We start from the raw sequence: 17,150 nt of genomic DNA on the forward strand, positions 1-17,150 counted from the left end.
GGAAAGCTGCCCAAAGGTCATGGGTTTCGTAGGTGGCTGGGTAAAGCAGGGTTTTCTGTATGTACTGTCTCCCTCCAGCATGGAGACATAAATCTGGTCTAAGCGAATTGAGTTGCTATGTACAGAAGAGAAGAATTAGAATTTGTATAAAAGCAAAGTTAGGCCTCTGCTGTGATTTTATTCGACATCAATTTATAACGTGAGCTGAGTGTTTCAGCCAAAACTAGGTTGAATTATGAGTAGACAAAACCGCATTTAAAGTGGTTATTTTTATGTGTGTATGGTTTGATATTTTTTCTGTCTTCTATTTGGAAAAAAAATTTCATTAGATCCATTTTCAGTTTACCAAAATGTCTTTAATTGCCAAAGACTAAGCAGTTAAGATTTTAAGATGAAAGCTTTTCTTTCTGGTGTGTGTGAAAAACGGGGTGGAATTGTCATGAAAGAATATAGATTTCTATGATTTAATTACTGATAGGAACAAAACTTGCACCAGCAAGTGGATGGTGAGCTGAAAATAGCTTAACTACAGAGCTGAAAGCAAATGTTGAATACTGCATGGTAACAGTAATTATAGATGGATCTTGGAAACGATGTATGCAATGCCACCTTTGTTTATTATTTCTTTACTTTTGTATGATTACTTTGTAAACAGAATGTCAAATCAGATGTTATAAAGTTATTACTTTAATGCAAAGGATAATGAGATTTCTTTGAAATGTGAACGGTTTGAGTATTTATTACTTCAGTGTTCAACGAAATGCATTACTTTAGGGCTTTTTACCAGCCCTGCCCTTATGTTAACAGGAAGGCCTAGGGAATCAGGTAAAAAACGGAAACGAAAAAAGTTAAAACCAACATAAAACCTACTGGAACTATTTGATATTCAGGTAGGACCTATATGCTGAACACCCTAATAGCACAAGTACTGGAAAACTTAATCAAATATCATCACTTCAACTTAATCACTGTTCAAAATCTTGACACTTGCTACCTCAAGGCTGCAAAGAGATTAGATTTGATTGGCTTTGATAATTCTACCTGCTGGTATTTTTCCTTTAAGCTCCACATCACCATCAGCATCTTACATTCTCGAGCTACTTCCTTTTCTTGCCTTTTTTATTTCTTTTTTTTGGAGGGTGCTAATACTTCAGCTTCTGAAATCTCAAGTTCCATTGCCTCTGCTTTTGTTTCATTATTACTGATTTCTGAGGTCAAAACATCGCATAATAATGCATGAATGAATTGCCAGGTTACAAATTCTTGTGTTGCCAGTCATTGGCTATAAGACATCGAGTGTACATACAGCAAATAGTACGGTATGCGTGACCATCAAACCCATGTTTTGGCACGAACTGGGATTGATTGTACGTGCACCTGAGATGATCTGATGGTCCACCTGCCTGATGAGGAAGATGCTTAGAAATACCGTGTTTTCGTGTTGCAGGGCCCTGTGTTACTTACACCAGAAAATTAAGGTCTTTTTTTTGGGTCTGTTCAGTCTCAGTAGGATGATGACAGTCAGTCATCAAAATTCATGAGGTTCTCAGTGTAGTGAAAAACTTAACACCCTCTCACTGCAAAAATGACTGAAAACCTTTGGCCAACATATTAGCAATGTATGATGATGGCAATACACATTGCAAATTGAATATGGAATTTCCATTTCTTAATGACTTGAAATTATGTAAACTGCAGCATTTGCCATTGGTTCTAGTATTTGGAGCGGGAATGATTTGGATTTTGCAGTGTATGTGCCTGACGCCTGGATGGTGGTGAATTTAATTTCAAGCACCTATTTTTGCACATAAACTCCCAGTGGCAGTTTTCATTTATACTGATGTATCGTGTCTGAAGAATGCTAAACTTGATATCCTGTTTCAGATTAACAGGTATTTATTGGGAGTAGTATGATAGAAGCAAAGATTTTCTAAAATTCAACTTTAAAAGTGAGCATGTAAACTCAATCACAACAGCATTTAGAACTTCTTGTCCCAGGTTAGTGACTCTTCATGCAGAACGGTTTTTTTTAAGTCATCTACTTAGAGGATAGGACCTTTGATTCTAATCATAGAGTTATTGTATCTTTTTTCTCTCCTGCAGATGTAAGGTGAAAATAAGCTAGAAAAAAAACTTCTCTCTGGGACATGGATGTACATGGTTTGTTACATTCCTGAACCTACTATGTATGGTGCTTACTGACTGTATACTTTATTTGTTCTCCTGTGTGAAAAAACTGGCTCAAAAGAACACTTAATGAGAACAAAGAGACAATGTACATTTGTTTAATGTGACATCAAAGCAAGTATTGTAGCACTCTGTGAAACAATAGGAAGCTTCCCTGTCCAAAAAAGAAAAAAAATGAAAGAAAGAAAAACAGAAAAGAAAAACAGACAGTTGAATGAATGGAGGATACCAAAAGTACTCAAAAACATGACAAAAATCTAAGTGAATAGTGGATTTCTGTCAGAGCAGTCAACGGTGCTTTATGTCAAGAAATGTGCCTGCGTTCTTGATGAAGATGGATGGACACTGATGGACTTCAGGCACAAAAAAGCAGGAATGTACGAAATGATCAAATGCCACGCAAATACTATAGAACAATACATCCTTGCTTGGTGGTGTTTTAAAAGTCTATACAAAAAAACCTTCTGGGGAGCCTTAAGTGGATTTTTTTTTTTACACCATAAAGTGATTATTAAGTTTTCTTTTTACTCTTTGCCTAGCTTTTTATTATCTCTTGGACTACATTTGCCAATAACACATATAAAAGACTGGTATAACAACAATAAGCAGAACACAAAACATTATGGTATTTCTCCTAGTGGGATGCAAACTAATGAGATGTATTAAAATAAAAATGGTATACCTATGCATAATTTTCTAGACGTTTCTTGGTTTATGTTCCCCAACCTCCCCCGTAATTTAAAGCATTACATAAAACGAAAAAAAGAGAAAAAAAGAGAGATGTGCGTAAACAAATCATAGGATATCCATGCAAAAATCTTTTTTTTTTCCTTTAAGACTTATGCCAGTTGCCTACTAGTGATATTGTGTTAGCAATTGTCATTCTTATCGGTATACGGATACTTTTATTTCACATGTTGGAGCTGTGTGAAATGTACAAATTCTTGTATCTGCATTGTACAATGTCATGGTGGCATGGGAACTACCTTGCTGCAAATATTTGAACAAAACCTAAAATTCTTTATTTTTGGTAAAATGTTATGCTTTATGTGTATTCAACAGAAATATGTGTTTTTGTAAAGGTGAAGTTTGTATTTTTATCTAAAAATTAACAGTTTTATATACCTGAGAAAGCCTGCTATGTTTTCTTGAACCAAAAAAAAAAAAAAGAAAAAAGAAAAAAAAAGCATTTTGTGGTCATATTTTTGTAGTAGAATAGCCCAAATAACATCAAAATCTATTTTAATTATAGCAGGGCAGAGAAAATACTCTGGCACCGGCTCCTGGGCTTTCACAGTGCCAAAGGATTAAATGTTCAGTGCCCCACGGATTACAGTGGGAGCCACGCGGCCGAATCCTTCTGCACTGCCTTGGAAACGCAGGGCTGTGCCAGGTGTGACACGGCCACGCGCTTGGCCAAAGTCACTGCCCCACCCCAGTAGTTCGCGTTACGTACCCTTTGTTTTAGTTGGATTATCACATTGGAGATGTAAATTGAACTACTGGATTCTTCTGTTTGTGAAACATCTACAAAGAGATGAAAGAGTTTTCTTAGTTTGGAACAACAAAAAAGTTTGTCTCGAAGACAGTGTTTCCGCTCAAATAAAAAAATATCTTCAAATGTGAATGAACTGCAGAACCTTTAAAACAACAGAAGAGAGAGAGATTTCTGACCTTTCCAGTTCTTTGAATACGGTTCAAACATTCCCCTCCTGTTCCCGTAGCTATGTCCAATTTCAACCAAACAAAGCAGTGTTGGCTAACAGGCATTATTGGCTTCAGATGCTAATGCAGAGATAGAGTTAGTCACCGTTCTATTTTGTGATCATCTTCCCAGTGTATTTGTTGAGCACCAAAACTGGAAATACATTTAACTAAGATTGTCTGTGCTTGTTTTCCACTAAGTGTACTGTTCACGATGTTATGCACATGAATGTATGTGTCTGCGTTTAAAAAAAGTGTATAAAATGTAATTTATATATTTATGTTTCAGTGGGATGCCAATAATGTTGCTCCGTTCCTTTTTTGTCTAAAAGATATCTAATGAAAAAAAAACCCATATATCCATTAAAATCATGTAGATGAAAAAACATTATGTGACCCACTCAGACACTGTGCAGGTATGAAAGGATGTCAAAGTCACTTAAGTGGAATAATTTGCAAAAACAGCTTTTTTGGAGTCCTGTGGTTGCACTGGCATAAGAAGGTCGCATTCAGATCTGCGGGCCAAGTTCCCTGGAGTAACTCCGCTGAGTATAATGGAGGTCTGCTGATTTACATCACCAGTGAGTCTGGCCCTATATTAAAGTCGTGGAAAAAAGGCAAACCGAGCGGCATGCATTTTATTGGTGCCAGCAAATAAATGTGTTACGCAAATTTGGAAAACCAGGAGAGAAGGAAGACTGAATGGAGTCCTTTCCAGTTGTTGTTTCTTTGAGACTTGTCGTCTCGAGTTAATTTTGTTACCAGGAATGAAGCGCACACGCGTCTTTGTTCGCAAGCACAGTGTTCATACGGCATGCAGCAGAAAACACAAAAATCTCAGGGCTATATTCTCAGCTAGTATAAATTGGCAAACGTTTCTGACTTCAGCTGCCCCTAAGCTAATTTACATCAGATGAGGATCCAGTCCGTGGTTTTTTACAATATGAGGAGGAGTGTCATGACATGAGCATCACTCGCTGTAGTCCAGCTGAGATACTGCCCACCAGCCTTGGAACATCACAGGCTCTGGTAGTAGTCCTCCTCTGAGGTGGCAGATACAACCAGAAGGAACAGTACCATTAAAGATTGTGACGCAGGAGACATCAATTCAAAGTTAAGTTGGACATTTCAAGGGCCATATCCTCAGCTGGTGTAAATCACCACCACTCCGTTGCCTGCAATGGAGCTGTACCAGCTTACACCACTTGAGGGGCTGGTCCCTCATTCTTGCTCATCCCTTTCACAACTCGGTCCTGCAGGGATCTCGGATTGTCGTGTACTGTTAATGTAATCCTGTGTTCTCTAATACTTAAGCACAATAAGTGAATATAAGAATGGGTGTCAGACTTAACTTTGAATGTCCAAGCTCTGAAATGGTTTGTTTCACCATTGTGGCTGTAAATTAAACAGTTCTCTGTGCATTTGTGAATGCCGTGTCATATCTTCTTCCGCTGTCTGCTGGAGGTGGACTCCATCTGGACTTTTGAAGTGCAGCATTTGGAGTGTTAGAGGGAAGGGTGTGAGCAATTGGAGCCCCAGGAGATCTGATTGACAGCTCTGTTACTTGTGGGGCGGGGGGCGAGTAGGGGACTTCATGAAGGAGTTGAAGATGGTGGTTGTGAGTCACGTTTCCGTGCAATCCTTTAACACCTTGTCGTTTTTGTCCGTGCACATACCAGGCAGAGATTTGGGGGTAAAAGGTTTTTCTGTTTTACATTCTGCAGTCACTTCCTCTGTCCAGAGATTCAGAAGTTGTTGGTCTGATTTCATCCTTTTTGAGGTCTTTTCTGGTCAGAAAATCTATGTGTGGTGGACTGTCCAAGGAGAATCTCAGTGTTGCACTATGGTGCATGATCGCTGGTTCTCTAGTCAATTAATTACATTTAATTCTGTGCTTCATCTTTCCAGAGCTGCCCTGCAGTTGCTTTTGTTGAGTGAAACCAAGGATTACATACCAGTTTGCTTTCCTTTTCTCCTGTCCTCCGTCCTGCTTGGCGTCTGCTTTATTAGACAGTGCACGGTGACTACAGGCAGTTGCTGCTCTCCGGCCCTGGCGGTTCCTAGGCAGCTGCAGCACTTCTGTGTCTTTGAGCTTAGGCTTTTTACTCTGCTTGGAACAGCATCTCACGGTCTCCTCCCTCTGACGGGCTTCAGCATTCCGGCTGTGAGGTTCTCTCGGCTGTCCTTGGGTCCATCTTGCCTGTCTGTGGTCTGCTTTCCAGCTATTCTCTGCCTGACTTTCCTGTCCCTCTCTTTCTGTCTCTCAAAAATGATTTTCCCTTCCTAGGATCTGTCTCATCACATCTCTCTCCTCTCTCCTCCTGCCTGACAGAACAGCCTTTGATCTGTTTATCTCCAAATCAATTGCTTTATCTAGGCATGTGCCCCGAGATCCCGTCTCCCAGGCCTGCAGGCCCGTAACTGACCCCCACACGAAAGACAAATGTTGTTATAGAGACACGGGTTTGTGGAGAGAAAAGATTCATCTTTGCGTTTGGAAAAATACTCATTACTGAAGGCTCCCTGCTAAAGCTCTGTCCAATTCCAGCAGCAGTGTGACTCTGGACTGGCAGTATTGAAGCTGTTCCAGACATCTGACAGTTCAATTAAGATCAGTGGCCCCGTTTATAATTTAATTTGAAAGTGTACCCAAAAGCAAAGATGAAGTTTCAAAGCTGCCTCATATTTGCATGCTCATATTTTACTGTAATGTGAAGGAAATCATGTTTGTAGGCCCCTTCCAGAGCTTTGAAAATCTTACCCTGAATATATTTATCTGACCCTGTCTTGGGCTGGAAACTCTGGTTGCTTTAAAACGGAAACAATGTGGAGGTTTTCAATGAAGTCACTTTCTTGGTGTTTCTCATACGCAGCTTCTAGTGCTAGCAGATGTCCGAGTCAGGTAAAAATAGTTTAAAGCCATAAGAATCCCACTTCAGTTTGCCTTGATTTCAGGTAACAGAGAAAAGCCTATCAATGTTGCGTTCCTCAAAAATCAGCCTATGTCTTGTATTTATTATTTCATTTAATTACTGTGTGTTTTCCCACATTGTAGTAGCAAGGTATTATTCCATGTCTGAGCTTTTCTGTGCCGCTCTTCGCTGTAGCATCTCTGCGGCACAGCCTTGGACTGGTTTGTACTCGTATCTCCTCTGAAATAAAGAACTATTGTTATCCCATTTTAGGCGAGCCCGAGGCATGGAGAAATGACTGTGCAAGGTCACACAGCAAGGCTATGGCAGGACCAGGGATAGGACTCAGATCTGAGTGCTCATCCAGTGCCCTAAATCCCACGACCATCTTCCCTTTCCAAGAATGAATCCTTGCACCCTTAGAGCTAAATACTGAAAAGATTGAGGGTAAGTCATTTTGCCTAATTATTGTGCATTGGATACTTGATCAAAACCACTGCCGTATCGTCAGAGAATGTAGTGACTGATGAAAATCCAGCTTTCTGGCCATGCAGTTGTGCAGCCTTTTATGCTGTCATGAGCTAGTCATTTCCCGCATCTCTGAGGAGTCAACCTTTCGTGACTTACAGTGACAGTTATGCACATAGAACAAGTCAAGACTCAGATTTTATGGGAATTTACAAAAATTCAGTGGACAATTTTCATTGTACTTCCCTTCAGTTCAGCGTCTCTCACTCCTTTTATGGTGTGGGTAACATTTCCTAAGGGAACTGTTTTTATCGTGGGCCCAATCCTGAATTTTTTTCCCAGGCCCTAACGTGGAAAAGCACTTTAAGCGGTGCCTGTGTTTGCCCTTCCTCAAACCGGTGCCTGAGCGTGCTTGTAACTTCAGACAAACATCCCATTGACCTCGGGCAAATGGAGCAGAGTCGATGCTGTATTCCTGTTTTTGAGTAGGGTGTGCCTTCCCGACCCGGGGATTCCAGTTGTGGGATGGGGGTCTTCGTGCTCCTAGAGAGTTGAACTATGTTTTAAGCAACTCCAAAGATGAAGTAACAAGACCAGAATATACAACTAGAAAACCAGCTGGGAGAATTGCACTCGCTTCTGCTCCTATGAAGGTTGCCATTTTGAAATACATATTTGTTCTTTTTCGGGAAAGTACTTTTCCTGGTGTGGGTGGATTCGGGACTGCAATTACTGATGCCAGTGATCCCATTTAAAATTATCTTTTTATGTACCTCAGAGAATATAATTTGAGAACTCACAGTCATATCCATAACAGACAAATTTGAGATGAGAAAAAATAATGAGCGTGAATTTCACGTGAAAAATGGCAGTTTTTAGTTTAGGAAAAAAAAAAGGAGTTAGAAAACAAAATGAACAAGACCAAAAGGTTGTCTGTTCATTTTTCAGTTGTGGAATGTTACCTGTCCCTTTAGTCATTCGAATTATTTGCTGCATCAGACTAAATTATGTGCTGAAGTCGCTCACTACAACACGTAAAAAGTTATGGCTGGTTCTCGTTGAGCTGCTCCCTATTATCACGGCATATGACTGCGAGGTGGGGCCTGCAATCACAGTTGTAAATCAAAGACCAAGTCATAGGTTAGGTACTGTTTTCCTTAGATACTGTCTCTAAGTTTGTTTTCTGTGTGCTGGTCTCTTGCGTGACGTTTGGTGAGCTTTTCAGTTAGGTGTAAAGTCAAGAATGATAGTTCCCAACCTGAAACTAAGGAAGTGCTTACTCCTAACCTTGTTCCTAATCAATAGATTAAATTCTGGCAACAGCCTGGTGGTAGAATTTCTGTCACTGAAGGTTTCAGTGTCGTATTCTTCCAGTGTTCTTCTTCCCCTACAGGGGAATTCAATCATTATTACATTCGACTCATTAGCGGGCCATCAAATCTGACTTGGTTCGAGTTTCTAACATCTAAAAATTTCTGTTTGGTCTGATATTTGTGTATGCCAAATGTCTTCCAGGATCTTAGATAAAAATACACAAAGAAAGGCTGATTTGGGTACTTCAGCAGAAAAGAAATGCACATAATGAAGGCTGGAGTAGTCCCTCAAGCAGGGAAATACAGAGCCAAGCCTGTAACGAGTGTTGCACGCTCATCTTCCCAAGATCAGACCTGGTATTTTGGCCTCTACGTGCTATCTTTGATCTTGCATAATGAAGGCAACTGGTTTTACTGTCCATCTTTGAAATTGAGAGTAGCTGTTAAGATCAGATATGCAAAAACCAGGAGCACCCAGAGATGCAGTGGGCCCATAGCGCTTGAAATCCCCCAGGGATTTTGAAAACGTCTTGATTCTTGAAAGCAATCACAAAGAAGTAGAAGAAAAGCATTTTAAACACTTCTGAAAATCCCACCCCAGTTAATTTGGCAGGTGAAAAAAGAATCCAGGAAATACACTACACCTAATGATCATTCAGTAAGAAAGTAGGTGTTCATGGAAAATGCTCATGCTTAAATCTTTCAGCAGTTAATGATCATCTTTATAGACCATAATACTTGAATACGTCACTTATCGATACATCAGGGCTTGGATGAACTTTGAGTCGTATGAAAATGGGACACTCCTCATGCCAATGGGAGCTCTTTGTTCTAGTAACTCATCAACCAATTACATAATTGGCCAGGTCACTGGCTTGCATAAATAGGTACAACTCCAGTGACTTCGCTGGAGATGACAGTTACCTGAGAACTGACCCGAAAGTCTTGCCACGAAGTAGATAATGGGTTCATATTTTGCTGTTTAGTGGTTTTGTAAAAATAGACTAATTTCCTGGAGCAGTTAAAACAAGAAAACCTGGAAAAGCAATTTCCCACAGAGACTCATCCACACTGGAATTTGCCGAGGTCCCCGGACATGAACATGTGCTGTTCGAAAACATAAACCAGCAACTTTGTTTAGGGAAGCCTCTGACCTGTCAAAAATGTAAAGCATTTGTTACCAGACTTTTCCTTGGCAATTAGCGGGTAGAATTACTCATAGAAATTGTTTTGTTTGCTCACAAGGGGAGAAGCAAGACATAAATTCAAGATATCCCCAGTTTGACCACAAGAAAGAAGACTGTTGAGAGGGGGCCTGTGGGTGAAGTGCTGAGCGGCCTCAGCTCCCTTTGGGGATGAACTCAACTTGTAGACCTCAGTGAAGTATCAAGAGCCCTCCAGAATTGCTGGACATCCCCTGGCTGGGATTTTTTCCAGCAGTCTAAGGGGTTTGAGCATCCAATTTGAACTCATTTGTACAAGACTTTCAATAAACCACAGTTGGCTTCAAACCCCCTCTCTCTGTGTCCTACAGAGAGACTAATTTTGACTCCAGGCTCTTGCCGTGAGCGTCGCCGTCCTTTCCAAGGTAGCCTTGCTCAAGCCCCAGGTTAGGTGTCTGCTGTTCAGTGCAGGTGTTTCCTAGCAGTGACTTTCCAAGCGCCTGTTGCCTGCCCCATTCACTGCTGGGACAGCCTGACATTTCAGCTGGGGAGTCCTCCTTACTCCAGCCATGCTTCACATTCAGGGTGCAGCACTTCAGGGGAACCAGGAGATGCCTCCTTGTGCTCCAACAGTCCTGCCTGAAGACACATCCTCCCTGGCTGCCACCGAGCACTGCAGTTTCTCCCTTTCCCCCTTGCCTTGAGGGCTGATGGCTCCCCAATGCCTATCTGTCCTTCGTGCAGGGGCGGGTCTCGTGGTGCAAGATGTGGTTGAGGAGACCTGGTGTCTACTTGGCAGCAAGATTCCCGTGCAGACTGGGCTCTGTGCTCATACACTTGGGAGTGAAGACCCTTCTTGGTGCAAACTCACCCACAGTCAAATAAGCTGCTCAGAGGTCTCCTTGGAGCCAGGAAGCTACTCAAAGACGTCATCAGGATCTGTATTCTCCCTTGGCTGCAATGGGTTTCCACAGCAAAAGTGACAGAAGCAGTTTATCACAGACAGATAGAGTGGTTTCTTTAACAGGCCATGTATGAGTCCTGCAGGTTAATGCTCAGCTTGCATACTTTACTGATTGCCACAAATCCTGCTTTTAAATCAGATTGTCACTACTTGTTCAGGGATGTCTCATTCCCTTACGTGCACTTCAGAAGACCTTGCCTGGCACCTTGTATCCATTTGTTGGGAAGAGCCTGCGGGCCGGTCCAAGATGGTTAGGCTGTGTCTGCAGATCTGATGGGGGTTTGGGGACCTTGCAGCCGGGGTTAGCGAGCGCGGATGTTTCCTGTTAGCTCCCTGCATTCCCCTAAGTTGTGATTCAGCAGGAGAGTCAGTGGAAAGTTGAACTTGAGGCATGTGAGATGTTTCTTTGAAGTTACTCGTGCTTGAAGTTAGGCGTGATCTGAGTTGGCTGGCTCAGCTGAAGCCCTGAAGAACCTACTGTGCTAGCAGAGCGCAAGCTTAGTCTCTTCCTTTTATGCGTTGCCTGGAGTGATGGTAGTTTCAGAAGCCGTCTGCAGCCTTGCAGTAAACTCTTCCATAGTACTGAGGGAAATCTTTAACTATTCAGTGGCTTTCTGTCACCAAGCTCAGCTCGGCTGGAAAGCCCATGGCAGTGCCTGCCCTCTCTGGGCCTCTGAGGGCTCTTCCTTCCTTATTTTCTTTAGCAGGTTTCTTTTCTAAGGCAAGTGAAAAAAAAAAATCTCAAAATAGTACCTTAAAAAGGTGGGAAATCAAGCAGATCATATAATCTTGATTCCTTTATCTCGCTTAATTAAGGAGAGGTTTGCCAATAGTGATCTGGTATTTCCTAAAACAAGCATACGTGAAGAACACTTTGAGCAACTTCAAAAGAATTTTCAGGCTAGATCAGGAAAAGATAAAACCAGAAGTGGAAACTTCTAATACACTTTATAGCTCATTACTTACAGGAAGTACATTGTTGCATAGGATACTAATGAATTCTGCAGGATGAGGTTTCCAAATGGAAAAAAAAATGGCACCTTCTGTATGTTGGAGGAAAGGTCTCAGGGTTCTTTCAGTTATGGTAGTTGCGCAGTTGATGGGCACAGTCCTATCAGCTGGAAAGTTTCTGTTTCTGGGAAGAGGCTTTTTAAAGTTTCAGGTGTGCACGCCGGCGAGTTTCTGTAGCAACTTCCTGGTCCAGCTGCAGAAAGTGATAAAGGGAATGGTAAAGGTCTATCTGGTTTTCAGCTGCCCTGTTCTGCACCCTGGGAGGCAGAAGCCCCGCATTGCCTGTGCCTGGCTGCAGGCAGGACGGCAGGAGAACGTTTGAATGACTAAGGATGGACGCGGTAACATTGGTGCTGATGTTCTCAAGCGGGCAGCGAGGCCAGCCAAGTGAGCAGAGCAGAATGCTCAGATACTCAGGATGCTCATATTTACCAGTGACACTTGTCTGGAAAATTCATATTTGGCAGACTCACTCTTAATTAACTCAATTTAAGAAGTAATCCTAAAATCCTGGGCTTGTACCAAGGCCTGAATCCCAAGCTACTGGATTTACTGTGGGTGAGTTGGTGCTCTCAGAAGTGCTGTGAAACAGGAGTATTTCATATTCCTAAAGCCTCCAGAGATCCTACAGATGACAATTAAGGGCTTTGTAGTGTTTCAAGAGTTCCCTGGTGTAAGCGGGCCCCTCGACGGTGACCAGAGAGTGGAGGGGCTGTGTCCGGACATGCTGTCCCCAGGGTAGGACCAGCCGGTGTTGGCTGCACCGGTGTCACATGCAGGGTTTTGCAGACACGCAGGTCACCCTGCTGTCCTCCACCATGGGGACACGTCCCCCGCCAGCCCTTGTATTTCACTCCGACTGGAAGGATAGCTTTGCTCTATGTATGAACATATTTTAGGCAGGACTGAAGCACACGGGCGGTGAAGCTTGGGCATTTTTTTCTTCAATACCAGCAGGCTTTTTAACTATTGGGTTAGTTGTTCTTTGTAGCTTCAGGCACCTAGATACTGCTGAACTTGTCACTGGAGGGCTGTCTTACTGAAAATCAAGAGGTGCTTGCCCTTGTGAAAGTTTCTGCTTGTGCTTGGAAGTGAGATTTGGGCTCCTAAATCACAAAGATGCTTTTGCAAATGTTGTATCTGTCTTTCTGCTTCTCTGTAAATCAACCTGCTTGGCCTGAGCTGAATGTTTCAATAATAAACAGCTGAAGGACAGTCTGATGGCTTCTTTTCTGAGTCTTTCCCTTATGGAGCGCTTGGGGTTACATGGCATCTGCTCTGACCTTAAGGACCTGCTTTCTGGAGGCTTTTTTACGAGGCTAACAAACGCCACATTTTAACTAGCCGTTAAATAAGCCAGTCAGTGGTAACTATTCAGGACAGGGATTAGAAGAGTATTCTTACTGGGATACAAGATGGCTCTGTCCGTGTGCTGGCCAGGGATGAAGGGCTGGAAAACTGTGTGGTGGAAGAGACTATTAATGTGATTTTCCACAACTTTCCTTGCAGCTGCATTTTTGAGGAGAGAGAGATGGCTAGGCTTGCAGTAACATGTTGTGCCGTCATAAATGCTACAGCCACCATCTGTTTCCAGCCCACGACTTGAAAGAAAACTGAGCAGTAATCTCATAATTCACATGAGCGTTTTACACTTGTGAACCCTTCCCAACCTTTGTCTGATAATGAGGGGAGTGCATGGTGCTAAGGTTTGTATTTTTCCTGCACGTATTAGTGTTTATTTGTATGTCTCTTTCTGTTTTGTTTTGGTTTGTGGTGGGCTTTTTTTTCCACGGACCCATAAAAAAAATTTCTCTGGGAGGAAAATCGGACCAGTTCCACAGTCAAAAGAAACATAATAAAGGCGAAATCCCAATTCCATTGACCTTGCTGGCAAATTCTCCAGGAGGAGGTGCATTTAACAGTCCTGGCTGTGTCTGTCTTGGTTCCTTGTCGATTAAAAGCAAGCAAGCCATTAGAAAGTGAAGTGGGAGGTTGCTGAACTGCCCTTTCCCTGCAGAAACAGAGCTGCTAGAGTAGCTGGACATGCGCATTTTAAACCCGCGCCATCAGATAGGATGGTAATGGTAGGTTGGATTTTAATGAAAACAAATTCTTCTGCTAATCTTCGCTTCGGGCTGGCCCTGGGTGGGATTACGGATACCACCTGCTGTGCCAAAGACGCGCTCAGGGGACGGACGCAAACATCTGAGGGTGACGCTGGTGAGCGATGGCAGCCCGTCCTCTCGCAGCGCCCTCGGGGAAGCCGAGGAGCGGAGATCATTTAGTCGATGGAAATACTGCTCTCCTCCAGCCTGCAAAGCAAGGCTGACATCGTTAAGGATTTCTTTTTGGCTGTTCTGCAAAACCAAGGGCTGCTGTTTCGCTGGGCCTCCTCTCGCCTTTGGACCCAATTTGCACGCCTCCTCCGAGCACAGCCGAACTGGCTGAGTAACTCCTGCTCTCCTCTGGCCTTAGAAACAATGACTTCCATCATCTCGACCAGACGGCAGAGCAGTTTAAGGATGAAAGGGCTTCTCATTTCATATATCCCGCTGCTGCTAGAACTATAAATCCTTGCTGGACTGAGTTTGTAGCAAACTGCTACTGCAAACAAGTGAAATTTATTTTGTGTTGTCATATGTATGGTCAAACTGTCCAAGAAGTTGCCAAACAAAGAACCGAGCTGCTGATGGGCAACCCATTCAATCTGTTCTCATTTTATTTAAAAATAATAAATAACTATCAATCAAAGGAACTTATTTTGACATGCGGTCCCTGTTGGGTGATCCTCAGTTATCTCCAAGATGTGTCCATAAGTGGAAGAAAGCTGCCAGCTGTTGCCAGGTTCAGCAGACGTGACGTGAAGTTCCACCAAGAAGAGGTTTGTGGGCTCGCTAGGGTTGGGGACAGGTGAAGGGACACTGTTTTTTAGCACTGCTTGCTGTGCTGATTGTGTTTGCTCAGGTAGAAGGGTGCACAGAGGCCACATCCAGCTGTGTTGACCTCTGCTTGAATCAATGACAAAGCTTCGTGCACCTGTGTACGGCAGGGGTCCTTCTTCTGTCTTGCAGTTTGGTCAAAGATGGATTGTTGGTGGATCTCTGAGATCTAGAAAGTGTCTGTTTTGGTGCCTTGTGGTGGGAGATGAGCTTCAAAGAAGACAGGAGAAACTCTTCAAGCTGATGGGGTCTGAATCACATATAATTTCTGTATCATTTTCTTAGAGAGTGAACAAGCCTGGAAAGTTACCTTATTTTTATTTTTTACCCAGGCTAATTAGTTACAGCTGGGGGTGTTGAGCTGTCGTATCAAACAGCCTTTCCCTGCTTACTCCTGTCGTCCTGCTGGATTCACTCCCCGCAGCCTCCCACCCCCTCATCTGTAGTTTACGGCCGCATCCGAAGCGTCAGCCTGGCACACGTGGTGCCACGAGCCTTCTCCCCGCCGGGGCGCATGGGGGGCTTTGGCGTCCCTGGAGTTACAAACATCTTCCCCGATGCTTGTTTTTGCATGAGAGGGGGAGAGAGAGGGGGCACGGGAAGGGCAGTGGCAGGGAAGGCCTCTGACACGAAATTCCCGGGAACAGGATTTGCACATTTTATGACTGTTCAGATGGAAATGCGAGGGAGCTGAATTATTACTCCTTAATCCTGCTTTCTCACTTTCCTCCCAGCAGCCTCCTCCCCTCCAGCGTAGGTAATGCAGAAGCTTATAAACAAATCCCACCGCCTGAAAAATAGGAAAGGCGGGGGGGAAAACCAGGACCTGGGTTGGGGCTGTGATGGATAGACAGGTGGAAGGCAGGCACCAGAAGGGAGGATGAATGGCCAAAGCCTTTGATGGAAACACTAAAGGGCTATTGAAAATCCAGGGGGTGGGGGGAGGGAGGAGAAAGAATAGCAGGAGGAGGGAAGGCAAGGGAGCCGTGCCCCCCTCCCCCCCCCCCCCCGCCCTCTTTCTCAGGATGTTGAAAGTATTTGTCCTTCGTTACAAAATGATTGAACTGCCGCCAGGCCAGGCCACCCTTCCAGCCATTGCACTGGGAAACTGGCACTTCTGAAAGCCTCCTCGCCTCTCAAATTTTATAGCTCTCCCCTTTTTGTGGGAGTTTTTGTGTGGCGCTACTTGCAGGACTGCGTCCAGATTTGCTGCCTATCAAGGAAACTATATTTTGTTGCTCTGACAAACACGGAATGCAGGTAATGAAAGGAAGAATTAAAAAATAAAGGCCCATTTTTATCAGAACACCCAGCTGTCCGCCTTTTATTGAGTTAGAATTTCATGCATTTGGTATTCGCGATGTTGCATTAATATTCCCTTGGTTTATCTTTAGCGCTTTTTGAAGGAGGAATTTCATCGTATAAATAAAGCTTCTACTTTATTGATGTCTCTGTGCGTGCAGAAGCGGCGCCGGTTCGTCATAGTCAGAGTAGTGAGGATGATCCTGTTATACCATAATTAAAATGGTTTTTGCACCAGACGGATGCAGACAACAGTGGGAAAAGATAATCTTTCCCCTTTGCAGAAGTTCTCTGGTGTCTGTGTCCTGCAAGATCTACCGATGGGAAGAACTATTGAAGAGCTGCATATGAGATTGTTATTGCTGCCGGGGGCTGGTTTTATATCGAGTATTTTTATGTGTGTGTGTATATAAGCCTGATGCTTGGGAAGGACTGAAGCCCTGTGTGTTCTCAAGAATTAGATGGAGGTGTCTGCAGATGCCTCCTCCACCCAGGGGAGGACCCGGGGCTGCGGGGGTCTGCCCTGTGCCACCCGTGTGCCATCGCTGTCGGAGCGCTGCCCCGGCTGGGCAGGGTGGGGGTGCTGGCAGTGCCCTGGGCTTCGCTGGGCGCTGCACGTCACAGAATCAGAGAATCCCAGAATGGTTTGGGTTGGAAGGGACCTTAAGGCCACCCCCTGCCCTGGGCAGGGACACCTCCCACCAGCCCAGGTTGCTCCAAGCCCCGTCCAACCTGGCCTTGAACCCCTCCAGGGATGGGGCAGCCACAGCTTCTCTGGGCAACCTGGGCCAGGGGCTCACCGCCCTCACAGCAAAGAATTTCTTCCCAATATCTGATACAAATCTCCCCTCTTCCATTTTGAAGCCATTGCCCCTCGTCGTGTCACTACACGGCCTTGTAAAAAGTCCCTCCGCAGCTTTCCTGGAGCCCCTTCATTCCTCCCTCCCACCGGCCGCACGGCCCCAGGGTCGCTCCCTGAGTAAGCCGTGCAGCCGGCTGTCCCATGCCTCCGAGCTCAGGCCCCGGGACGAGGTGTCTGACAGGCTGGCCATGCCCCATCACCGAAATAGGGCTAGGAGGGCAGAGAGGCCATAGGCAACCCCCGCCCAGCTGAACGCTTCGGGGGCTGCGCTTGCTCGCCAGCCCACTGCCGCTGAAAGCAAATCTCTCCACTAACGTAACTTTGC

The 17,150-nt window shown here is 44.1% G+C and overlaps 1 protein-coding gene across 6 annotated transcripts in view; it reads left to right on the forward strand.

Moving 5' to 3' along the window:
- The window catches only part of PDGFA (platelet derived growth factor subunit A), a 36,543-nt gene extending 20,603 nt beyond the window's left edge, over positions 1-15,940 (forward strand). The window contains exons 6-8 of one of the 6 annotated variants that reach the window (XR_010072177.1): positions 808-890; positions 1,885-1,998; positions 2,104-5,312. Coding sequence is in view for 4 of the 6 variants with exons in the window: in XM_063343213.1 (XP_063199283.1) it covers positions 7,077-7,210 (134 nt within the window). In the remaining 2 variants the exon portion in view is untranslated. Of the gene's footprint in view, positions 1-807; positions 891-1,884; positions 1,999-2,103; positions 5,313-7,076; positions 12,938-13,231 lie in introns of those variants that run through there. The other 5 variants (XR_010072178.1, XM_063343213.1, XM_063343215.1 and 2 more) reach the window with 5 other exon arrangements.
- The last annotated feature ends 1,210 nt before the right edge of the window (positions 15,941-17,150 follow it).

The sequence above is a fragment of the Chroicocephalus ridibundus genome, chromosome 8 (genome assembly GCF_963924245.1).
Source record: "Chroicocephalus ridibundus chromosome 8, bChrRid1.1, whole genome shotgun sequence".
Taxonomy (NCBI): Eukaryota; Metazoa; Chordata; class Aves; order Charadriiformes; family Laridae; genus Chroicocephalus; species Chroicocephalus ridibundus.